The following is a 24309-nucleotide window of genomic DNA, read 5'->3' on the forward strand; positions in this document are numbered from 1 at the left end:
TCGAGCCGGAAGCTAAGTACCCTTGTGACAACGGTAGCAGTGTGAGTTTCGCCTCTCCAGGCTTAATCTCGCTCTTTGTTCGAGCTGGAAACTAAGCACCTTTGTGACGACGGTGAGCAGTGTGAGTTTCGCCTCTCCAGGCTTTGCTTTGCTTGCTGCCCAAGCTGGAAGCTGTGAGTACCACCTCTCCAGGCTTAGCTTCGCTCTTTGCTCGAGCTGGAAGCTAAGTACCTTTGTGACGACGGTGAGCAGTGTGAGTTTCGCCTCTCCAGGCTTTGCTTTGCTTGCTGCCCAAGCTGGAAGCTGTGAGTACCGCCTCTCCAGGCTTAGCTTCGCTCTTTGCTCGAGCCGGAAGCTAAGTACCTTTGTGACGACGGTGAGCAGTGTGAGTTTCGCCTCTCCAGGCTTTGCTTTGCTTGCTGCCCAAGCTGGAAGCTGTGAGTACCGCCTCTCCAGGCTTAGCTTCGCTCTTTGCTCGAGCCGGAAGCTAAGTACCTTTGTGACGACGGTGAGCAGTGAGTACCTCCTTTCCAGAGATAGCTTCGCTCATTGCTCGAGCCGGAAGCTGCATACCTCCGTGTTTGTGACGACGGGGGTAGCGTGAATATCTCCTTTCCAGGGATTTGTGATGATTTTGTCTCCACAGTCCACGATGCTGCTTCGACGGTTTTTTCTGATTTTGTGCCACTGAGGGCTGGATAAGGCAGGGATCCGTCTAGGGGATGTGCAGTCATTCACAGGTTCCTGTGCCCCAACTTGCATTGCATTGTTGGTACCCATGGGGAATTTCTGACTCCTTGGGGTGTAGACACAGATGCTCTTTCTCTCTGAGTTGAGCGATGCCTTATGTTTGGCTGACGTCCTTTGACGTTGGTGGAGTATCCCGGTTTATCCTTATTCGGGTATCTCTTTTTGATTTTCTGATTTTTGCTGCCTCTGTGTAGGCTGTTATCCGCTGGGGATTCTGGATGTTGATTTTGTCTCCACAGTCCACGATGCTGCTTCGACGATTGTTTTTGATTTTTGTGCCACTGAGGGCTGGATAACGCAGGGATCCGTCTAGGGGATGTGCAGTTACTCATAGGTTCTTGTGTCCCAACTTTCCATTGAGTAGTTGGCGCCCATTGAGGAATTTCTGTTTCCTTGGGGTGTAGACACGAAGATGCTCTTTCTGAGATGAGCAGTGCCTTATGATTGGCTGACGTCCTTTGGACGTTGGTGGAGTATCCCGGTTATCCTTATTCGGGTAACTCTTTTTAATTTTTGGATTTTGTTGCCTCTGTGTAGGCTGTTATCCGCCAGGGGATTTTGTCATTGGTTGTGATTGGCCTCTTCTGTTAGGCAGATCATCTTGATGTTCAATGATAGGCTGAGAGCCGGATTCCGCTTGGGGAATGATTATTGATCTTTTCAATTTTTGTCTCTTTTTTGAAAGAGTGCCTCTGAATAGGCGAATTATCTTGATGTTTGATGATTGGCTGAATGCCGAATTCCTCTTGGGGAATGGTTATTGATCTTTTTGATTTTTTCTCTTTTTGAAGGGGTGCCTCTTGAGTAGGCGACTGGGGATTTGAAGTTCAGTGTTCGGCTGAGTGCCAAATTCCGCTTGGGGAATGGTTATTGATGTTTTTTTGATTTTTCTCCTTTTGCAGGGATGCCTCTGAGTAGGCGACTGGGGAATGTGGGATCTTATGTATCCCAGAGTATTATTTAGGAAGCCTCTGCAGGCTTAGCCTCACTCAGCGCTTGAGTCAGAGAGCTATCTTCCACTGAGGAAGTTTAAGTCCTTTGACTTGGATATTCTGCTTGGGAGATCGTACTTCCATTGGGGATTTTGACGATTTTGCTTTGATAGCTCTCGCTGGGGATTTGTTCCGTGAGCTTGAGTTGAGGTTTCTCTGGGGAGTATTATTTCTGCGAGCCTCTCCAGGCTCATTTACTCTGTACAGTTGGGGGAGTATGTGGAGTATTATTTTGGTAAGCCTCTCCAGGCTTAGTTATTCTGTACAAACTGTTTGTTGGATTTTCTATATCCTTGCCTTTTTTCATTTTCGGCTTTTTCTGTATTTTGCCTTTTCTTCTGATTTGGCTTTTTCTGTATTTTGCCTTTTTTATGTTTTTGGCTTTTGCTGTACAGAAATTAAAAGTGCTAAAGAAATTATATTCAGTTATTATGAGAGAGTATTATTTCGGCAAGCCTCTCCAGGCTCAGTTATTTTGTAGGAGTATTATTTCGGCAAGCCTCTCCAGGCTCAATTATTCTGAAGGAGTATTATTTCGACAAGCCTCTCCAGGCTCAATTATTCTGTGGGAGTATTGTTTCGGCAAGCCTCTCCAGGCTCAATTATTCTGTACGAGTATTATTTCGGCAAGCCTCTCCAGGCTCAATTATTCTGAGAGAGTATTATTTCGGCGAGCCTCTCCAGGCTCAGTTATTCTGAGAGTATTCTTTCAGCAAGCCTCTCCAGGCTCAGTTATTCTGAGAGTATTCTTTCGGCAAGCCTCTCCAGGCTCAGTTATTCTGAGAGTATTCTTTCGGCAAGCCTCTCCAGGCTCAGTTATTTTGAGAGTATTCTTTCAGCAAGCCTCTCCAGGCTCAGTTATTCTGTATGACGCTGTTGATTTTCTGAATCTTTGCATTTTGTTTGCTGCTGTCATACACAATCAATTTTTCCTATTTTCTATTTTATGCAATTGCCTCATGACGAGGTCTTTAAAAATTTCTTTATGGCCAATACGGCCGCATCCATTTCAGTACGCCCGTATTGAGTTGAAATTTTGTTCATAACCCTGATTTTAGTACGGGTGTACTGAACATGGTACGGGCGCATTGTTTTTTCTGAAGTTTATATTTTTTGTTTTTTTGTTTTTTCAATAAATAGAGAATAAGTGATCTTCCAGTACACCTATCATTTGTATGCATGTATGCGGTATGATGCACCTAATTCTATTTGATTCTCTTTTCAAAAGAATTAACCGATGCGTTTTTCTGTTTGGATTTTGCCATTCCTCCAGACGGACTGTGCTCTGCCGATTTCTGTTACCGAGGAATGATGCGTATTTGATTTTGGTGTCATCAACCAAATGATTCTTCCCTTTCTTTAGAAGATGTGTCAACCCTCCTATTGACCACTATATCTCCATGTTTCCACTAGATTATTCAAAAATCGTTGGGACAAGAGAGAAAAGAAGGAAATGATATATTTTCAAAAGTTTGTGTTTTAGAGGGGATTATTTTATTTTTTTGAAAAATGGATTTTGTAAGAATGGCTGGCCAATGGTAGGCTTAAGTGTTTAGGTTTGTTCGATTAAACACTTATGAGGTTAAGCACATCTTTGTTATTAATGATTGTGCTTTGACAACTTGGATAGCTTTTCTTGAGCCCCTTGTTGAATTCAATTGATGGTACCATCATGGATTTATTTTGTTTTTTTTCTTTTTTTGACGGCCCTAACTTTTGCCTAAAACATCCTTTTGTGATGTCTTAGCGGGCTTTTGTATTCATTTTGTAACCCTAACTTTTGCCTAGGTCACCCTTTTCGTGGGATTCCTAGCGGGTTTTTGTCTTCATTTTGTAACCCTAACTTTTGCTTAGGTCACCCTTTTGTGGGATTCCTAGCGGGTCTTTTGCTCTTATTTTTGCGCAGTCCCCTTTTTGGGTTTCCTGACGAGCTTATTATCTTTAGGATTTCTTTTATCCATGATGGCACTTATTGATGCCAAGAAAAGGTGCTCCAAGCTGTCATGCACATTTCCACATAAAAATGATGCGGGTTTATTGTTATCAAGATGATTTTAACCTCATTTATGCTTATTCAAACAGGGTTAAAATAATGTGGTCTAGAATTTTATTGCAAGCAAGAAAAGAAGCAATAAAGAATTAATGAAGAATGATTTTATTATAATCATAGTGGAAACATGTGCCCTATCGAGGCTCGGGGGTCGGGCTGTCCCCGAGGAGTAATCTCTAATAGTCATCAGGTCTATACATCCCTATCGGAAGGAGAAAAACACTTGACGACGACGACCGGCCTTAACGCTTGTGAACTGGCCTTCCTAAAGATCTGGCTTAAAGAACGTCGAGAAGGATCTTGATTCCTCTTCGTTCTTTGATCTTTAACAGGGTTGTATCCTAACCCTTGTTTCCCCGGATTGTCCTTGATAATGGGTAGCTCCGGGATTCCTTGGGAGTCCTTGCCTAATCCTTGTCCTGGCAAGTATCCGTTCTTGGTGAGCATGGAGGCTACCTTCTTCATTTCTCGGGGAAACGTTTCAACATTGGCAATCTCCAATGCTTGGAAGGCGGTTTCTAGAGCTTCTTCCACTGCATCCACATAAGGTATGGTGGATGGCTTGCTGATGAGTATGTCGTCTTCAGCTTGTACAGTCACCAGCTTGTCACCCACAATGAATTTGACTTTCTGGTGAAGCGTAGAAGGAATAGCTTTTGCATCATGAATCCAAGGTCGGCCGAGGAGACAGCTGTATGTGGGAGTAATGTCCATCACTTGAAATTCGACGTTGAAGATGGTGGGCCCATTTTGGATTGGGAGATTGATCTCTCCCACCACTTCTCTTTTAGATCCATCGAAGGCTCGAACGATCATGTTGCTCGGGCGCATTTGGATTCCCTTGATTGCCACTTGATCAAGCGTTCTTTTGGGCATCACATTCAAGGAAGATCCGTTATCTACCAAGACTTTAGCGATGTGATACTCCTTGCACTTTATAGAGATGTGCAAGGGCTTGTTGTGGTTTGATCCCTCGGCGGGGATTTCTTCATCGATGAAGGTGAGGTGATCATTAGCCTTGATGTGACTAACAATCCCCTCAAACTCGTCTTGGGAGATAGTGTGCGACACGTATGCCTCGTTCAAGACTTTCAACAGAGCTTGCCGATGCGGTTCGGAGCATAGGATCAACGACAACAGCGTAATCTTTGCTGGCGTCCTATGAAGTTGATCCACGATGGAGTACTCGCTCTGTCGGATAAATTTTAACAGCTTGTCAGTCTCCTCCTCGGATTCTTTTTTTTTCCTCGGTTTTTTCTTTTCTTTTTCTTTATTCTTGGGAGCTTTATCATGAAGATCATCGGGAGTGTAGATCCTGCCACTCCTAGTCATGCCCCCAAGTCCAGCGATGTTGGAGATATCGCTGTCGGCAGAAGAGTGGATGTCGTATATCCACGGCACAGCCTTATTTGATTTGTAAGGGAAAGGCCTTGGAACTGTGATCCTTAATGGTGTTGGACCTTCCCCTTTGTTTGTCTTGATTACCAACAACGGAGTTGACGTGTGCTCGCTTGGCGCGGTTGTTGGCTTACACTTGATAACGAACGGCGTGTGATCCATTCTTTGAATATACGCATCGATTATTTCTTTCTTTTTATTAATGTTTATTAATGAATTACTAGGAGGGATGTATGAAATGAATGACTCCTAGATCCCTCCATGATCTATATGCATGATATGAGATGATGATGTTGAATATGCATGCATTGTGTTTATTGAACTAAGCATTATCATGTTTTCGGGATGTCCCTAAGATGATGCATGATATTGCTTGGTTTTGGGTAAATATCTTTTTTCTTTTGGATATTTAATTTGTATCTTTTTTGTATTTTTTGGGTGAAAAGGGAAACTACCTATATGAATGCAATGAAAGTAGATGTTAACACCATGCAATGGAAGATCCTTATTCCTATTTATTTTTATTTTAAAAGAATAGGAATGTTGTATGTTTAAAGAAATGCAATGTATGCTCAAACAATTTCACATAAACAATGCACAAACAATTCACTCATCCACGAACAGTCACGAGCGAATCACGAGGTAGGGGTATCCTGCAGAAAAGTGCATATTCAAGGTGGATCTAACTGTTCTCACCGGTCTGAGGCCCCCAAGGTGCCCCCATTATAGGGACCCAATTCCTCTCATCGTAGGTCGATGGAAAGCTCCAACGCACCGTCGGACTCAAGTTCATGGTTATCACCTTGAGTGATGTTTTCCGACAACGGTCTACGGGCACCTATAGACCCATTCGACAACCGGCCGTACTAACATCCACTCCCTATGGTTAATCACTCATGCCCCCGGGTATAGAGGGAACTGTTGTGTGCAAAGGTTTGTGTACAGTTTGTATTTCAAACAATTGCGGAATTTAAACATACAACAGTTATTTAAAGCCATATAATAAATCATGTTATCATACAAGTGAGGGGTAATAAAGTAATTTTTAACTATTATTTGTTAAAAAATAATCTGTCACTAAATGGGACTGACTCTCGAAGCTTCCCCAGTGGAGTCGCCATCTGTCGCCACCGGCCCAAACGGGCCTCGGCGGTCGCGAAGACGGTCGAGCTCGTTTTTTATTTTAGTTTTGAAAATGTATTGGATTATTAGAACGACTTGTTCTCAAACTGAGACCTTGTCGATCTTATCCAATTTATTTATTAAATGTCTCACCAATCCATGTTAATCCCAAGCGGGACCCTCCATGGATTAGTGGTTTTCGTAGTAAAAGGGTTCTTGGAGTCGCCACCAATGTTTTACTCAAAACATTGGAAAAAGGGATAAGGCAATTGATTTTATAAATCAACTTTGGCCATTACAACCAGAGTTGGGTAAGGGAGTCGGTTACGCGTGGGGAAGGTGTTAGCACCCCACAGCGCCCCTTTCGGGTTCCCTATGACAGATTATTTCTAAAATAACAGTGTAAAATTACTAAATTACCCCTATTTATTCTAAGCAATTATAAATTAACTATCTACATGATGACAGTTTAAATATGCACACAGAAAGCAGTAAAAGGAAGGATTTTAAGAAGAAACCTTTGAAGCGTGCTTTTATATATTTCGTAAAACTGGGAAGCTTTTTGGCGTTCCCTCGCTCTACAAGCCCGCTCGCTCCCTCCTATAAAATTTTGACTACGGAAATCCGGAGGATTTCCCTTCGACTAGGTTCGATCCTCAAGCAAAATGGCTCGGGGTTCAAGAACTTCGTCGGATCAACTCTCCGAGTGATTTCTAGGGCAGAACACTGCTCAAAAACCCCAGAATACTCAAGGAGAAGGTTGAAACTATGTTCAAAAGTGTGGAATGACGTCCAATTGACGTCATATTTATAGGGAACAGGCCCAATACGGGCTACAGAATCAATACGGCCGTATTGAAATTTTTGAACTTCAATACGGCCGTATTGAGTTCAATACGGCCGTATTGAAGCTCAGAAATTTCAATACGGCCGTATTGAGTTCACTGCGGCTGTATTGAAGCTTCAATACGGCCGTATTGATTTCAGTACGGCCGTATTGAAGTTTCAGAAACTTCAATACGCCGTATTGAGTTCACTGCGGCCATATTGAAGCTTCAATACGGCCGTATTAAGTTTAGTACGGCCGTATTGGGCTTCATTCCCTCCACTTCCTTATTTTAAGCTACTCTAAGACCTCTAAATCTACAGATAGCCATCCTATGGTCTTCTAGGAGTCCTTCTGGCTGACTTTCCTTCGATCTTTGAGGGTCTTCGAGTTTTATTTCCGACCCGGACAATTTTAGGGGTCTACAGTCAACTACTAGGTCACCATCCTCATTAAGCCATTGGAGTTGATAAGGTTTAGGATGTGGACTAGTAGTTAAACTCAACTTTTCAACCAACCTAGTGTTACAACAGTTGCACCATGAGCCACTATCGACAATGAGAGAACATGCATTGTTTAAAACTTTGCATCTAGTGTGAAAGATGTTCTCCCTTTGTGATAGAGTACCACTAGGTTGGTTGTTGAGGAGTCTCCTAATCATTAAGAACTCCCCTTCATAGGGAAAAGTAGACTCCACATTTTCCTCTTCATCACTTGTTTCTTCCTCACTATTACTAGAGGAAGTAGTAGCCTCATCTTGACTACTATAAATGTCATGTCCCCTCATGATCATTACTTTCTTTGTGGGACATTGGGAGGCAATGTGGTCTCTCCCTAGACACTTAAAGAATTTTATATCACTAGTCCTAGAACTAGTGAGTGAAGTGACCTTTCCCTTTCCTTTTTCCTTTTTATAGCTAGACTCTTGGAGGGTTCAAAATTTTCTTTTTCTCAAAAGGTTTTCCCTCCCTCTTGGAATCTTTCTTTAGAGATGAAGAGTGGGAGCTATCTCTTTTGTAAGAAGATTTTCTCATTCTTTGTTGTTATACCCTTACACAAAGTTGGATCAAGTCATTTAGGTCCATGTAGGGTAGTAGCTCCACTTGGTCTCTTATCTCTCAATTAAGACCACTTAAGAATCTAGCTACAGTTGTAGCTTCCTCTTCCCTTATGCAAGCCCTCATCATGAAAATCTCCATTTGTTGCCTGTACTATTCTACAAACATATCCCTTTGTTGGAGCCTTTGGAGCTTATTCATAAGCTCCCTACCATAGTAGGTGGGAATGTGCCTCCTTCTCATTGCACTTTTAAGATCATTCCAATATTGAATTGGAGGATCATTATGGAGGCATCTCTCTCTTTCTAGAGCTGTCCACCAATACATGGCATGCCCTTGGAAGCTAAGGGTGGCTATAGGGACTTTTCTATCTTCACTTACCCTGTGGCAAGTAAAGAGTTGCTCATCTTTCATCTCCCAATCTAAATACAACTCCACGTCATCTTTTCCAAAGAATTTTGGGAGGTCAACTTTGACTTCCCTAGGCCTTATGGTCCTTCTAGGAGTGTGTTGGTAGTGATCCCTTTGATTCATGCTTTCATTAGGGGATGTATATTGGGAATGTGAGCTCCTACTTTTTTTTTCTATGTTTCTTCATATCTTCTTTCAACTTTTCTTCTTCTTATCTTAAAATTCTCAATTCTTCCTCAAGATAAGCAAGTTTTCCTTCTCTTTCAATTTTATCTCTTTCTCTTTGAAGAGACTCTTGCTTTTTCCATAGTTTAAGTGATTTGAGCTCTTTTGTAATGTATGAAAGAATTTTTGGAGAGCCATCATTTTCACTATGGGAGTAATTTTGAGACATTTTAACACAAAAAGATTTTCCCCACAAAAATAGTTTTTAAGAAAATAATATTTTTTTTTGGAAGTGCTTAGACTTGGCACTTGGAGGTCTAAGAGTACAAATTAAACTTTGGAGGGAGGTGAGCTACTAAGAGCCACTTAATAACCAAGCTTCTTCAAGTAAAAATCTCTAAACCCCCTTGTACGTTTGCCTTGCACAAAGCAATTTTCACAAAGATATTTTTCAAAGAAAAATAACAAACAAGTGCCTAAAGTGTACAATTAAACAATGCTTGAAAACATAAATTATAGAAAACATAAATTTCTTGAAAACTTAAATTGCTGAAAACATAAATTTCTCAAAACATAAATTGCATGAAAACTTAAAGACAAGAAAACATAAACTAGGCATTGAAAGCAAATAAACCTAGGTGAGAGCTTGGAAAGCACCAAAGACCTCCAAGGACCCTCTCACAAGTACTAAACGAAATAATAGAACACTTAAGGAGAGATGGAGATACACCAAAGGCACTCCAAGACACTCCTTAATAAAGGCCTTGTACAAAAAAATGAGAATTAAAAAAAATTACAAGAAAATGAAATGCAAATTTACTTCAAATGAAATGCAAATTCACACTCCAATGAAATGTAAATTCACACCAAATGAAATGCAAATTCACAATCGAATGAAATTAGTGGCTGCACTTAATTTCAAAGAAAACAAAATTAGCCACTAACTAGAGACAAATTTTAGAGACGGATTTTGTAAGGAAAATAGATTTAGAAACAAAAATTTTCGTCACTAAAATTGGCCTCTAAAGTTCACAAAGTTTTCTAAAATTTGTTGCTCCTTCTCTTCCAATTCCAGCCACCAAGAATTCAGCCCTCACTAGTGTATCACTCTTCTTTTAGAAGCAACCTTGACCTTGGTTAATTCTAGGTGTTTCCAAGAGACCTTTCACCAAGAAAGAACAAGCTCCCTAGCAACCACCAAAGCCTTCAAGTTGACTTCCTTTGACTTGGCCTTCTACACCTTTTAAGAAGAACTCAACACACCTTAAAATGCTGGAATATTAGTGCTAAAACTGAAAAGGCACAATTTATAATGGCTACACCAATTGGTGGAATGAAATGAGACAAACTAGAAGGAGTTCCAAAAAATTGACAAGCAAAAATTAAGGCAAATTTAGAAAGCTAGCACACAAAGGATAACCTATCAAAGGCACTAGAATGGATTAAAAAATCAAAGCTAAGATTAGAAACGAAAATAAGACACAAAATATGTGGCTGGACTGAAAATTTTAGAGGCAAAACTACACCAAAACCGAGAGCTAGTTACACAAGTTTTCACTCCTTTTGGCTTTTTCTTATCCTATTTTCTTTCTTTTCTTTTTGCAAAATATTTTTCACTTCTTTTTCTTTTATTAATAAGGAGTTCAAATTCCTTTTGAACAAATATAGGTCTTGGTTTTAGGCTAATAAAATTGCTGCCAAAATATTTTCACAAAACAAGATGTGCTCACATGCAAATTCTAACTAGTGCTTCCAATTTTGTAGTATTTTTAGGTCAAATTTTTAGGCACTATATTTCTTTTGTTTTTCTCATGCATTAAGAACACATACACCTCTGTTTTGTCTGTGTTTTAATGTTTTAAAAATTGATATAGGTTTCAGCTATACACAAGACTCAAAGAAACCTAATAGGAAATTAGTGTTTAACAATTTTTTGACAAAACTTTTAACAAGACATAATAGAAACCTAACTCTAAGAAATTTGCTATAACTAATAGCAAATCATGAACTCAAACATGTAACACAAAAGCACATATAGGTAGGCATGGATTTAATAAGAAAATGACGCAACACATAAAGATTGAAGAACAACACAAAAAATTAGGTCAAACAAGCTAGTCTAGGAATTTTCAACATATAAAAGGACTACACATGACTTTTATGACAAAACTATTGATTCAAAAACAAAAATAATGCTAAATTAATGTTGTCCAATCACGGACATATGTGAATGAATGGAGATATCAAAAACGCACAAGCAAAGAGAACCCAAGCGCACAACACAATTGATTCAAGGAACAATAGGAACAAGCAAAAACATGAATCAATTAGTTCACATATGACATATAGGATCCATCAAAATGTTTTAGAAGACATAGATCCATGCAGCAACACAAAGATTTGACATAGAAAAGGAAGAGACAAGACAGATTCAATGAACAAAGTTAGAACACAAAACCTCAAGAGCACTAGGCTCTAGATACCAAAAATGATGGAGCTACTTGTAGAGGATTGATATTCTTCCAAGTTTTCCATGCAAGGAACAAAGAACTCTTGAGAAAACCTTCATAAGAAGCTTGAATCTCCATGAAGCAATCTTCGATGGAGTAGAAGCAATGAGGTGGTTCGGTTACTCCTAGCTTGTTGTAGAAGCTTGAGGAACCAAGGTAAAGGTTGAAGAACCTTTGGTGAGAACCTTAGAGAGAAAAATTCTCTTCGGTTTTGAGAGACTCTTGAGAGAGAAATCTGAAGTTTTATTTCTCAAAATGTTCAAAAGTGAATACAAGAGAAGAGATTACAAATATATAGGCAGAGGTAGCTTAGGAAGCAAGCTAACCTTAACCATGGTTCACTAGGAACCATGGTGAGGTTAGGCTTGACCGTCCATGGTTTGTAAAGCTTGTAAGAGAAGCTAACCTTCACCATGGTTCACTTAAGAACCATGGTAAGGTCGGCTAAACCTCCAATGTTTAGAAACTTGGATGACAAGCTACAAAACTTAAAAAAGGTGACTTGAAATACGGCCAAAGAAATACAAGGAAGCTAGGCGGCCAAGAACTCAATTTGCTCTCTTGATTTAATTCAAAATTATTTGATTTGTTTTAGTTAGGTTCATCATATGATGATGAGACCTAGCTAAATCAAATCTATGAAAAATTAGGAGCAAAATGAGTCCAATATGTAAAATTTTGCCTAGGCCCAGTCCTGGCCCAATTACTAGTCACACTCTCATGCATTGCTAAATGCCACCCCTTTTTCCCTACTGAAAAAATATATAATGAATGTATCAACTAGGGGGGTTAAATGGAGTTAAACTCTTCAAGTAGTCTACCCTAAAATCAATATACAAACACTAGAAAAAGCAAGTAAAGTGCCTCACAAATACAAAGGCAAAAATAACCTATACAAGAGAACTATGTACAAACTATACAATATTCACAAGTAGAACTAGGCCTTCTCTTTATGATAGAGTAGTCCAAGTGAAGAATACCTTGGGCTTGAAAAGCCCACTAGTCTTCAATAGGTCCAACTCTTCTTGTATTCTTCTAGCCATAGCTCTAGTTACTGGGCCCTTGGCCCATGGTCTATCATCTTCAAATTCACTAAATAAATAACAACTATTTTACCAAAAAAATACAACTCATCTTAGTAATGTGGACATGTGGTTTATGGATAAAAGGGATTTCAAAATGCTATTCTATGGATAAAAAGGGATTTTAGAAGGCTATGTCAAATAAAACGCAACAATTGTGGCTTCTGTGTGCCCAAACTTTTCAACGACTTTAACTTTGTCTAGTAAGGAATAGTCACAGAAACAGATCATGCACCTGTGAAATTGTAACCAAACATTAAGATTCAATTTATTAAAACAAAACTAAAGTGATATTAAAGAGATTGTGAATTAATTTAAGTTCATATCAACACTAATCAAGCTTTTGGAAATTATTTACATTCATTATCAATTTGAATTTTGAATTCCCAATGGAAAATGCTTCATGCCAGATTTAATACTTTCTAAATTCATTACAGCCTAGTTAGATTTCCAGGGATAGAGAAAATTTCACAGTTATCCTTCTCACAATATCGTAGTGAAAATGGTTAAATCCTTACAGTAAATTGAAGTCTATATTTTCTTCTACTATCTCAAAAATTCATTCCATCTTTATCAAAAGGAAATAAAACCATTTAGGAAATCAAAGACAAGGCGAACAAAACAAGTATTTTAAACACTTGAATGCAGAACCTATGCTAAACTCATTTTTTCATCTCTAGAGTTCTTGATCAAATTAAAACCCGTATGATAAGAGGAAAAAAAATAAGCAATGACTTGATTTACCAAAACCATATTAAAGCAAAAGAAGTAATCCATTTGCAACTAATATTAATTAATATGAACTTCACATCATAATCAGAAGAATAAAAAAAATTGATGAAAAATTATCTTAATTAGCTATTAATTAACATGGGATGCAATGAAAATATAACCTTATTAGTTTTTTCAGCAATCACCAGTGATTCCGGGAGTTCCTCCAAACACTTCAATAAGGATGAATGGAGATTCTGACAAAAGTGATTAAATCCATAATATTGAAGTGTTCAGACATAGTTAACCCAAAAAAAAGAAAAAGAAAAATTATGTGATTAAATATATTACATTTCACTACATGATTAAATATATATGTGAATGGTTGAATAATTGAAAAATAATAATGGCTGATATATAACATTTTAAGACCCGCCACTGCTATCAAGTTTCAAAGTCTGCTCCAAGTCAACTAGAAATAGACGTTGGACTTGATTGTTTTAGAAAGATTGGACAAGATACTATAAACTAAAGAAAAGCAAACAAGTCCATAGAAAATTAGGTATTCATACAACAGTGGTGAGTAATAATTAGTTATGGTTCATGGTATGGTTTCTGCAGAAAGGATTACAACTTGAAAAAAGTGGACAACGAAGTATCCTCGAAGTTTCATAGTGGATTGTGTTCGCATTCACAGCAGGTTGTGTTCACATTCACAGCAGGTTGTGTTCACATTCACAGCAATTTGCAGTATATATACACAAGAAAATATTCACAACCCGTAATACCACTGAGCCATAGACACCCTGATCCAACTATCAATCAAAAAATCCACAGATCGAAAACGAAATGAAATTAGACATCAGCAGGTAGAACAAATAAATAAATAAAATTAAACTTTTCTTTGGATAACAATAAGAAGCAACTGCATAAAACACCATAAACTCGATCAAACCCTAAACATTCATTAGAAAGTTACGACCAGGTGAGACAAACCTACTATTTGAAAGCAAGACAATGAGGTTTCCGATGCTTTGAGAGATGTTTCTTCGAGGGAAAGGGCTTGCACGAAACAAAAGAATAAGCAAACGAATGCTTCCAGATTTTAGATGATGCTTAAAGAGGGTTATTCAGGGGCAAAGGATTCAGGGGAAAGGGCTTCTGCGTGCGCGCGGGTTAAGCAAATGAATGCTTCTCAATATTACATCGGTCACTTAGTGAACCGATGTAGATTTCTTTATGTTTTAGGGTTATTCACAAAAATGCCACCGTGCTTTTAATACTACATCGGTTCTTCTTAAACCCGATGTAGAACATTTAATATTTACATCGGTCCCACTCAAAACCGATGTAAATATGCTTTATATTATACACTTAATTACAATAATGCCACCGTGCCTTATTTTTACATCATTTTTTTGTTAACCGATGTAGAAATGGTGATGTAGATTAGTATTTTTGTAGTAGTGAATGTATATAAGATACAATTCGAGAAAAATATGAATCATTCTCAATGTCTTGTGAGTAAAGATGATGAATCATGGTTATGGCCTAAAAGAATTGCTCACATAAACATGGAACACTTAAATAAATTAATCTCAAAAGATTTAGTAATAGGATTATCAAAAATTAAATTTGAGAAAAATAAACTTTGTGATGCATGCCAAAAGGGGAAACAAGTAAAAGTCTCTTTCAAACAAAAGAATATAGTTACAACCTTTATACCTTTAGAACTCTTGCATATGAACTTGTTTGGACCTTCTAGAACTATGAGTTTTGGTGGAAGTTGTTACACCCTTTACCCTGCATACCATAAACATAAATAATAAAATTTGAATAACATAATCTTTCATAACTGAAATACCAAACATGTTTAGATATAGAGTACCATATCCATGACTTAAAAAAATAACTTAATCAATGAAAATTACAAAGATATAATGCTAAGGTTTTCAAAATAATAAGAACAACATCCTAATCTAATCCTATCTATGGCCCGATGTCACATGTCCTATCAGAGCAAAGCCCAACATATAAGCCTAAGCTTCATCACCAACATCCTCAACCTCATGTTGATAATCACCTGTATAACAATCATAGGAAAACAACACAAAAAAAAAAGGAGTGAGAAACATCTCACTCTGGCTCACAATGTAGGAATACACACTGGATAGCCAAACACAAACAAGACATGTATATGTACATAACATAGATAGATTAACAATAATATCACATTCCACTCATCAAAGGCATAAAAATCACTTTAACATATAAAAGTCATTACATATTATCATGCAGGTGGCGCCATTAACACATATTACATGGCGTATTGCTGCCAGCAATACACGAGAGTAGTCTAGGAGTATATGTCGGGTCACACATTTTGCGCAATCTCACTAGAAGGACATACTACTAGGGTCTTCTCGGGATAGCTAAGTCGTGCAAGATACATCCCATGCACACAATGGGTGAGACTGGGACTTACAAATCGAGTTATCCCCAAGGACTAATCCCCAAGCTTTTACACAAGGGGATCTTTGAAGTTAGCGAAAATACACACAGAAGGGGGGTTGAATGTGTGTGTTTGACTTCGAAGGAAGATTTTTTAAAAGTTGTTTCGAAAGGATAATTTTTTAGTAGGGTATTTAACGTTGGTTGAAAACTTGTGCAAACTTTTCTGTCTAAAGGTTTTCTTTTGTTTAACAAAACTGATCTTCTAGTTTAATAAGCAGGTTGAGTAAATTCATTTTCTGTCTGAAAAGTTTTATCGTCCAATAAAAGAAATGTTTTAGAAGATTAAGTGTGTTTTCGTCTAATGATTTACTAAAGAGAAAAATGGAAGAAAGACAAGGTAAGTAGGGTTGAAAAATGAAAAGTATGCACAAATGATTATACTGGTTCACTCAATCTGAGCTACGTCCAGTCTCCTTCCACTGAAGGGTTCCACTAATCACAAAGGATTACAAGTATTCTCAACCACTTCTGGCTCGTCAACCTCACTTGTCGACGCTAGTATTCTTAACCACTTCTGGTTCTCCAAGTAATCTTGACCACTTCTAGCCCACTAGCTTCACCCACTAACGCTAGTATTCTCAAACCACTTTTGGTTCACAAGTATTCTTTCTACCAGCCTCTATAGGCTTTACAATAATTGAAGGTTTTGAGTGTGTTTTCTGTTGAGCTTAGGATGGCTTGAATCTTAAAGGAGTTTTGATGATCACAACAAGTATACAACAACAACTTGGAGCACAAAAACAAAGTTAAAGAAGAGTCAAGAAAATGCTATGAAATGGTTTTGAATTGTTTTGAATGTGTTTTTATATTTTGTGTGCTTTGTATGCTTTGTGCATAAGCAAATCTATATCTAAACTAAGTAGAGAGTATATGATGATGAATTAAAAAGATTGGAAACTTATTTTGAGGTATAAAATGAAGTTTTAAAAACTAACTCAAAATAATCGATTATCATTAAATATAATCGATTATTCCAACTAATAGGCTAAGTGGAATGTCTTGCTGTAATAATCGATTATTTGCCAAAATAATTGATTATCCCAGGAAAAACTCTCTGGAATAATCGATTATCTAGCTAAATAATCGATTATATTGTTCTTGGTTGATTTCCAGAAAATCTGAAGAACAAAATAATCGATTATTCTTTAAAATAATCGATTATCTGTGTCTGAAACTTTTATAAATAGTTTGAACTTTGAGAAACTTCAGACAATGAGTTAGAACTGATAATCAATTTATGGAAAACGTTTTTGTGAGTCTTTGTGACATCTTGGAGAGTTTTCTTTGTGAAATCCAAGAGTGAAAACGTTTGTGAAAAGCTTTGTTAGAAGATCATCATCATCATATTCTTGAAAGGGGAAGATAAAGATTTGTTCAAGAATTCCAGGTGAATTCGTTCCTTTTATTCTTTGTGAATCTTTGTGGAAAATCTTGAGAAGGGTTTCTCAAGTGGTAAGGTTTCTTGTAGTGGGTTCTACAAGGGGTGCTTTCTTGGGGTCAAGAAAGTGGTTATCTTTTAGTATTGAAGTCTATGCATGTGTGTGTGCTTGTAAACCTTCTTCTTTAAAGATAGTGGAACAAATCTTAATCAGGTGTTGATTAAGGACTGGATGTAGGTCACAAGTGGAGTGGCTGAACCAGTATAAAAGACTTGTGCAATCTTCTTCTACCTTATCTTTTACTTTGTGCAATTTCTTGGTTAAAATTTAAAGAAGATAAAACTTGATTAACAAGTGTATGTGAATCTTGATGGTTTAAATTTGTAATTGAACATTATTGTTGAACCTCATTATGTTATAATCAAGTGAGCATATTGCATTCATATTTTCGTAACAAGTCTTTAGAAGTGCTTCATTTGGAAATTTTGTCATAGAAAAGTTTTGATTGAAATTAAGATCCAAAATACTCTGGTAAATTTTTAAAGGGTCATTGAATCCAATTCACCCCCCTTCTTGGATTGTGCCATTCTTTTCTAACATTTTCAACTCTCACGGAGAGGATAGGGTAGTTTCTACACTCACTAAGGTGCGCAACCTTATTTGTATAGGGATAAGTATCTAAGTGTTTGTTTACTCTCGTAGAGAGAGGATAGACTATTAGCAACACTCACTAAGATAAGCTATCTTAGTTTTTACATTGATATACAGGAAATGCTTTTGAGAAAAATGACTTATGCTATTTTTCATATTGCACGTTTTCTCTACTTCTCAGTTTTGTATCTCATTCTTCTTTGTCTTGATACTTATAGCCATTTGATAAATTTGCCCGTTGTTTGAATTCAAATTTTCCCGTTGGAGCATAGCTTCGTGTCGTTGCAGATGGAGGCTTCGTTCATTTTCATGTAAATCTTCTCATTTAATGCATTTGATCTTGCATTAAATGTTTGCTTGTATTCGTGGAGTCTCTCTCTATGTATTTGATTACTTCAATATCTGACTTCAAACATGATTTAGGTATATTTTTACTTTCCTCATCAGTTTAGCTGTTGCGGTGCTGTCTTTTTCTGAAAAGTAGGTGTCCTTTCTTTGACGCACTCAGCATTGACTTGTGAATCCATGCTTACCTATTTTCCCTTTTCTGTATTCATGTTGATGTCCTCTTGTGTTTCTTGTATGATCTCTTTCGATGTGATTAGTGGACTTCAGACATGTTTCATTATTTTTTACTACGTCTGGATACATGATACTTCGGCTGATCTTGACTACCCTCTTCGTTTGGGCATAAGAGTGATAACTTCATCTTCTAGTTTATTTGGTTTTATCTGATGATCACTTCATATTGATGTCTAGGCCAAGTTGCATCTGATGCCTCAAGCTTCTGTAGATAGACTTGTCTTATCTTGTATCTTGATTTGTGCTTGAATCGACCTTAGTCTTGATACTAGCTTTTTTATCGTTTGATGTTTTGTCCAGCTAGATTATGCTTGATCATACTTCATTGCTTGTCCAGCTAGATTATGCTTGAGCATACTTCATTGCTTGAACTTATTGTTATCCATCTGAAACACTAATGCACATGTTAGTAAAAACAATATATATTATATTTGTCATACTCAAAACGTCGATGGGAATGCGCTATGTGTGACTTAACAATCTACCCATTTTTAATGATGACAAATATAATCTATCAGGTTCATACATGTTTATATATATGAAGCATTTTATATCAGACACAGAGCATAAAGCAAGCAGATATTATGTAGTGTAAGGTGATGGCATCCTTACTAGCATTGGTGGAGAGATGATGGCCAATGTGAAGGAAGCCTTGACTCATTGGATCAAGTTCTTCAAGATTGACGTCTTTGATGGAGGAAAGGATGAAAATGGAGATTGGATATAAGGTGTTTGATGGAATGATTGAGAGGTACTCTAGGGTTTGGCTCACTCCAAGGTAGATGAAGGCCACTTCTAGGGTTTTTACTCAAGGTGGAGATAGGTAGGGTTCTTGGCCAAAAATGACCAAGAGAGACTAAGGAAAATATAAAGGCACAAAAGGCTCACTCTATATTAATTTCCAAAGTATTTACAAGGAGGCTAGCCTAGGGTATTTATAGAAGGGAGGATGCATTTTGGGTTACATTTGAGAGTTCATGGTCAAGTAATGCAATCCAAATGCACTTCAAATGAAACCTAAATTAACCCTAGATGCTACTTGGTGGCCAAGGATGGAATCTTTAGGTTTGGTTAAGCTACATCTAGGTGCATGATAAGACCTTGCAACCTAGGTGTCCTCCACTTGGGCCTAAGCCTTGCCAAGTCCAAAAATAAATCTAATGCCACCAAAAAAACATGTTTAGGCCTAGTTTCTAACCTTAATAAAATACCCTAGCTATAAAATAAAATCCTATAATCCAAGACACCCCATAATACAAGGGTAAAATGGGAAATACAAGTAAAAATAAATCTTATGACTAAGACACCCAAAATACAAGGGTAAAATAGGAAATACAAGAAAAATAAATCCTATGTCTAAGGAACCCAAAATACAAGGGTAAAATAGGAAATTAAAGACAAGGGAAAAAATAGGAATAAATCTTATACTAATAAAAACATAGGAGCTAAGGCCCAAAAGTAGTCCCACTCCTTTCATAGTTTTCAAAACTAACCTGTACGGGTAACGGCGTTCGGCCACCACCCGGTCGGCTGCCAAAAGGCAAAACCAAGTGACCGAGTGGCGTTCGGCCACCTGGATCGGCCCATCATCTCTCATGGCCCTTAATCCATGATTAGGAGTTAATTAGTTGATTAAGGTGTATTACCTAATACGGTAAATACGTTGCAGGGCCCATGGGGCCCAAAGCCCATAAATGTCAATATAAATAGCTCAAGTCAAAAGGTAACGTCACTGTTCATTAATTACCCTCGATATTGGTGCTTGTCCTGACTTGAGCGTTGGAGTGCCTTTTGCAGGTACCAACCATTCACTCGCATTGGATTGGACCACTCGTTCGGCCTTCAGAGTACGAGAAGATTTGGTGTATCCTCCAGACAGGTACATTTTTGGCGCCCACCGTGGGGCCGAACGAAAGTGGTTGAAAGTTTGCTAAGAACGATGCCGATAACTAGGAGAACAAACACGCAAGACCGCCCTACTGAAGAACATGTGGAGATGGTGGATGAAACAGATCTTACCGAAACAGTACGACTACTCAAGCAAGAAATGGAATTGATGAAACAACAAAGAGAAAAAGATGCAAGGGAGCTTTCAGCCTTGAGGGCTGAAAATGAAGCGTTGAGAAGTCAGGATACTTCTTGGAAGCCTACCCATGCCACCAACACACAAACTCAGGGGTCATACCAATCTCATGCGGTCCATACATCGGTCCCCCACGCTTCAGCAGTAGCCCCTGAGAGATTCCCTTCGGCTTTACCTACTGTAGTTCGTCCTGCAGATGTAACCACTATCGGATCACACCGACATCCGTTTACTCCCTCCATTATGCAACTCCCCCTGATGGACAACTGGAAGGCTTTACCTATTGACAAGTATGATGGTACCACTGATCCTGATGAACATTTAGATGTTTTTCTGACACAGGTAACTCTGAGTACGACCGATGACGCTGCATTGTGTCGGATTTTTCCTACGTCCCTCAAAGGCAGAGCTCTCAGCTGGTTCACTCGTCTCCCACCTAACTCAATCGATTCCTTTAATACATTATCATCCCAGTTCACTATCCAATTTGCGACAAGTCGCCCTCACAGTCTAACATCTTTATCTTTGGTTAGTCTTAGGCAGGATAAAAAAGAGTCTCTTCGGGCGTTTATGGATCGGTTTAACAAGGCTACTTTGGAGATCAGAGATCTCAACCCAGCCGTGGCGCTGCATCATCTCACAACGGCTTTAAAACCAGGCCCATTCGTCAACAGCATTTGTAAAAAGCCTCCTTCGGACATGAATGATTTACGTAGGAGGGCAGATAAGTACATGCAGATGGAGGAGTTGGCAGAATTTAGAAATCAGGCCCGCGCCGAGCAGTCCACTAAATCCGAGAAACCAGTTGAACCATCATACAGGGGGCGAGGCAAAGAAATATCCCTTCGGGAGAGGCCTATTCGTGGACCGAAGTATACTCAGTATACTCCCCTTAATGCCAATCGCGCGGCGGTCCTCGAACAGGCTTTGGCATCTGAAGTGTTAACGATCCCGAAGAGAGCATCTACTCCGCCAAGAGCAGATACTAGCAAATCTTGTCGGTATCATAGGAATCGGGGACATTCAACTGATGAATGCGCGGCCCTCAAAGACAAGATCGAAGACCTGATTAAGCAAGGGAAACTGCACAATTTTGTGGACCGGTCTGGTTCGTCTCAAAATCGTTCATACCAACCCAGGTATCAGGATCGGCACAGGCAAGACCGTTCTGATAAAACCTCTGATAGAGGTCGACGCGAGAGAAGCAGGTCACGTGAAAGAAAAGATGATTCGGCACCCTCGCATCGAAGGATTATCAATACCATTGCTGGTGGCTTTGCAGGTGGGGGCACAACTTCTTCGGCCCAAAAGAGACATCTCCGAGCTATCCGGTCGGTCAACGCTGTTCACCGACAGTCGTCTCGGCGATTACCAACGATAACCTTCACAGATGCAGACTTCAAGGGTATTGACCCAGAACAAGACGATCCGATGGTCATTAGTGTTGAGATTCACAACTGCATTGTCAAGAAAACACTGGTTGATCAGGGCAGTTCGGCGGACATACTATATTGGAGCACATTCCAACAGTTGGGTATCTCGGAAAAAGAGTTGCTTCCTTATGACGATCCGTTGGTTGGCTTTGCAGGAGAGAGAGTCAGCACCAAGGGATACATAAAACTTTTTACAAGGTTTTGTTTCGACGAAAAGGAGAGCAGAGAGATCCAAGTAAAGTACATTGTCGTTGAAGCTAATACCTCGTATAATATCCTACTCGGTAGACCATCCCTAAATGCATTAGGAGCTATTACTTGGATCTCTCTGCTCTCCATTCCTCTTGCCTCCTTCAATATATCACCTCTTGTTCTTCTTGGCATTAGTGTGATTCCATTATAAGGGATAATATGTTCTTTTTCTTAAAAAGCCTAAGGTTCCTCCCCCTTAGACTATGCTCTCCCCTTTACTTGATTATCGGTTTAGTTTGATAGATTTTGTGTTCTCTCTCTCCCCCTTTATAATCATCAAAAAGAAATAGAGGTTGAGTGCAATATACTATTGATCAACTAACAATTTCATACCCATCCTATCTCGCAGCCAGACATATCTATCTTCTTGAAGGGGTTTGGTAAAGATATCAACTAGTTTTTGTTCAGTCTCAACATAAATCAGGTCAAATGTTCCTTTCTAAACATGATCTCTAATGAAATGATGTTTAATTTCTATATGCTTAGTCCTAGAATGCAAAATAGGATTTTTAGAAATGCTAATTCAGCAGTGTTATCGCAGAGTACAGGAATACTACTTTCGTAAATGTCATAGTCTTCTAATTAATGTTTGATCCAAAGCAGTTGTGTAAGGCATTGTCCTACAACAACATACTCAGCTTCGCAAGTGGATAAGGCAATCGTGCTTTACCTCCTGCTAGTCCATGAAACCAAGCAGCGTTCAAGCAAATGACATCCTCCGCTAGTACTATTTCTTTCCTATTTATCTCCTTCATAATCTGCATCACAATATCCTAGAAGAGAAAAATTCTAGCTTTTGTAGAAGTTGATGCCTAGGTTAGGTGTTCCTTTGAGATATCTTAAAATTCTTTTAACCTCTTGTAAGTGTACCTCCTTAGGTCACACTTGGAACCTAGCACAGACGTAGAAGCTGAACATGATGTCGGGTCTTGACGCTGTTAGGTACAAGAGAGACCCAACCATTCCTCGACATCATGCTATCAACTTCTGGTGATTCTTCATCTAGACCAAGAGTAGTTAAAGGATGCATTGGCATCTTCATTGGTTTTGCATCTTCCATTTTAAACTTTTGCAGTAGTTTTTTGTATATTTCGTTTGATGAATTTTGATTCCTTTGTCTGACTGGACGATTTGAAGTCCTAGAAAGAACTTCAGTTCTCCCATCATGCTCATTTCAAATTCATCCTGCATAAGCTTGGAAAACTCTTGGCATAGATTTTCATTAGTAGCACCAAAAATTATGTCGTCTACATAGATTTGGACTATTATGAAATCATCCTTAATTACTTTTCTAAACAGGGCGCTGTCAATTTTGCTTCTTATAAAATTATTATTTTTTAGAAAAGAGCTTAGTTTTTCATACCTTGCACGTGGTGCTTGTTTTAATCCATACAAAGCTTTGTTTAGTTTGAAAACATAAGATGACAAAAATTCATTTTCAAAACCAGGAGGTTGACTTAAGTAAACTTCTTCTGAGATTGTTCAATTTAAAAATGCACTTTTGACATCGATTTGATATAATTTCATACCAGTACATGGAGCAAAAGCAAGTAAGATTCTAATGGCTTCTATTCGGGCAACAGGTGCCAAAGTTTCAGTGAAGTCTATACCTTCCTGCTGAGAGTACCATTTTGCAACTAACCTTGCTTTGTTTCTTACCACGTTTCCTGATTCGTCCAATTTATTTTTGTATACCCATTTTGTTCCTATGATAGTCCTATCCTTAGGCATTGGAATAAGTTTCCAGACATCATTTTTCTGGAATTTACTTAATTCTTCTTGCATGGCCTGAACCCAACTTTTGTCTGGCAAGGCCTCGTCTATGGTTCTTGGCTCTATTTGGGATAGCAGTGCAATTTGTGCTTGAGTTCTGAATGAACATCTAGTCCTTACTTCATCATTTGCTGCTTAAATGATTTGTTCTTGTGGGTGATGAGATTTCATTTGCCAGTTACGATTGAATGGTTCTCTATCTTCTCTTTCATCCTGTTGAGTTGTTGTTTCTTCAGACTCAGTCTTCTTCGTCTGATTGTTGTTCACCTGGATATTCTCAACGAAATTGCCTAGCTCTGATATTTCTTTATCAGGCTTATGTTCATCAAATCTAACGTGAATGGCTTCCTCGACAGTTTTAGTTCTGTTGTTGAACACCCTATAGGCTCTTGACCTTTTAGAGTATCCAAGTAGAATACCCTCGTCGGTTTTTGAGTCAAATTTTCCTAGATTGTCTTCGCTATTTAAAATAAAGCATTTGCATCCAAATGGATGAAAATATGATATGTTGGGTGCTCGTCCCTTCCACAATTCATAAGGAGTCTTTTTTAGCAAGGGCCTAATATA

At 38.5% G+C, this 24309-nt stretch overlaps 1 protein-coding gene across 1 annotated transcript; it reads left to right on the forward strand.

Annotated features, from left to right (window-relative positions):
• The first annotated feature begins 20140 nt into the window (after positions 1-20140).
• Positions 20141-22120, forward strand: LOC145956324 (uncharacterized). The gene has a single exon (XM_083071908.1). It carries the CDS (start codon positions 20141-20143, stop codon positions 22118-22120), a length of 1980 nt encoding a protein of 659 aa, XP_082928034.1.
• Positions 22121-24309: the final 2189 nt, after the last annotated feature.

Source organism: Cajanus cajan, chromosome 3 (genome assembly GCF_000230855.2).
Source record: "Cajanus cajan strain Asha chromosome 3, NIPB_CcT2T_4, whole genome shotgun sequence".
NCBI classification, from domain to species: Eukaryota; Viridiplantae; Streptophyta; class Magnoliopsida; order Fabales; family Fabaceae; genus Cajanus; species Cajanus cajan.

Excerpts from the sequence above, each read along its gene's own strand:
- LOC145956324 (XM_083071908.1), top strand. The coding sequence starts at position 20,141 with ATGCCGATAACTAGGAGAACAAACACGCAAGACCGCCCTACTGAAGAA.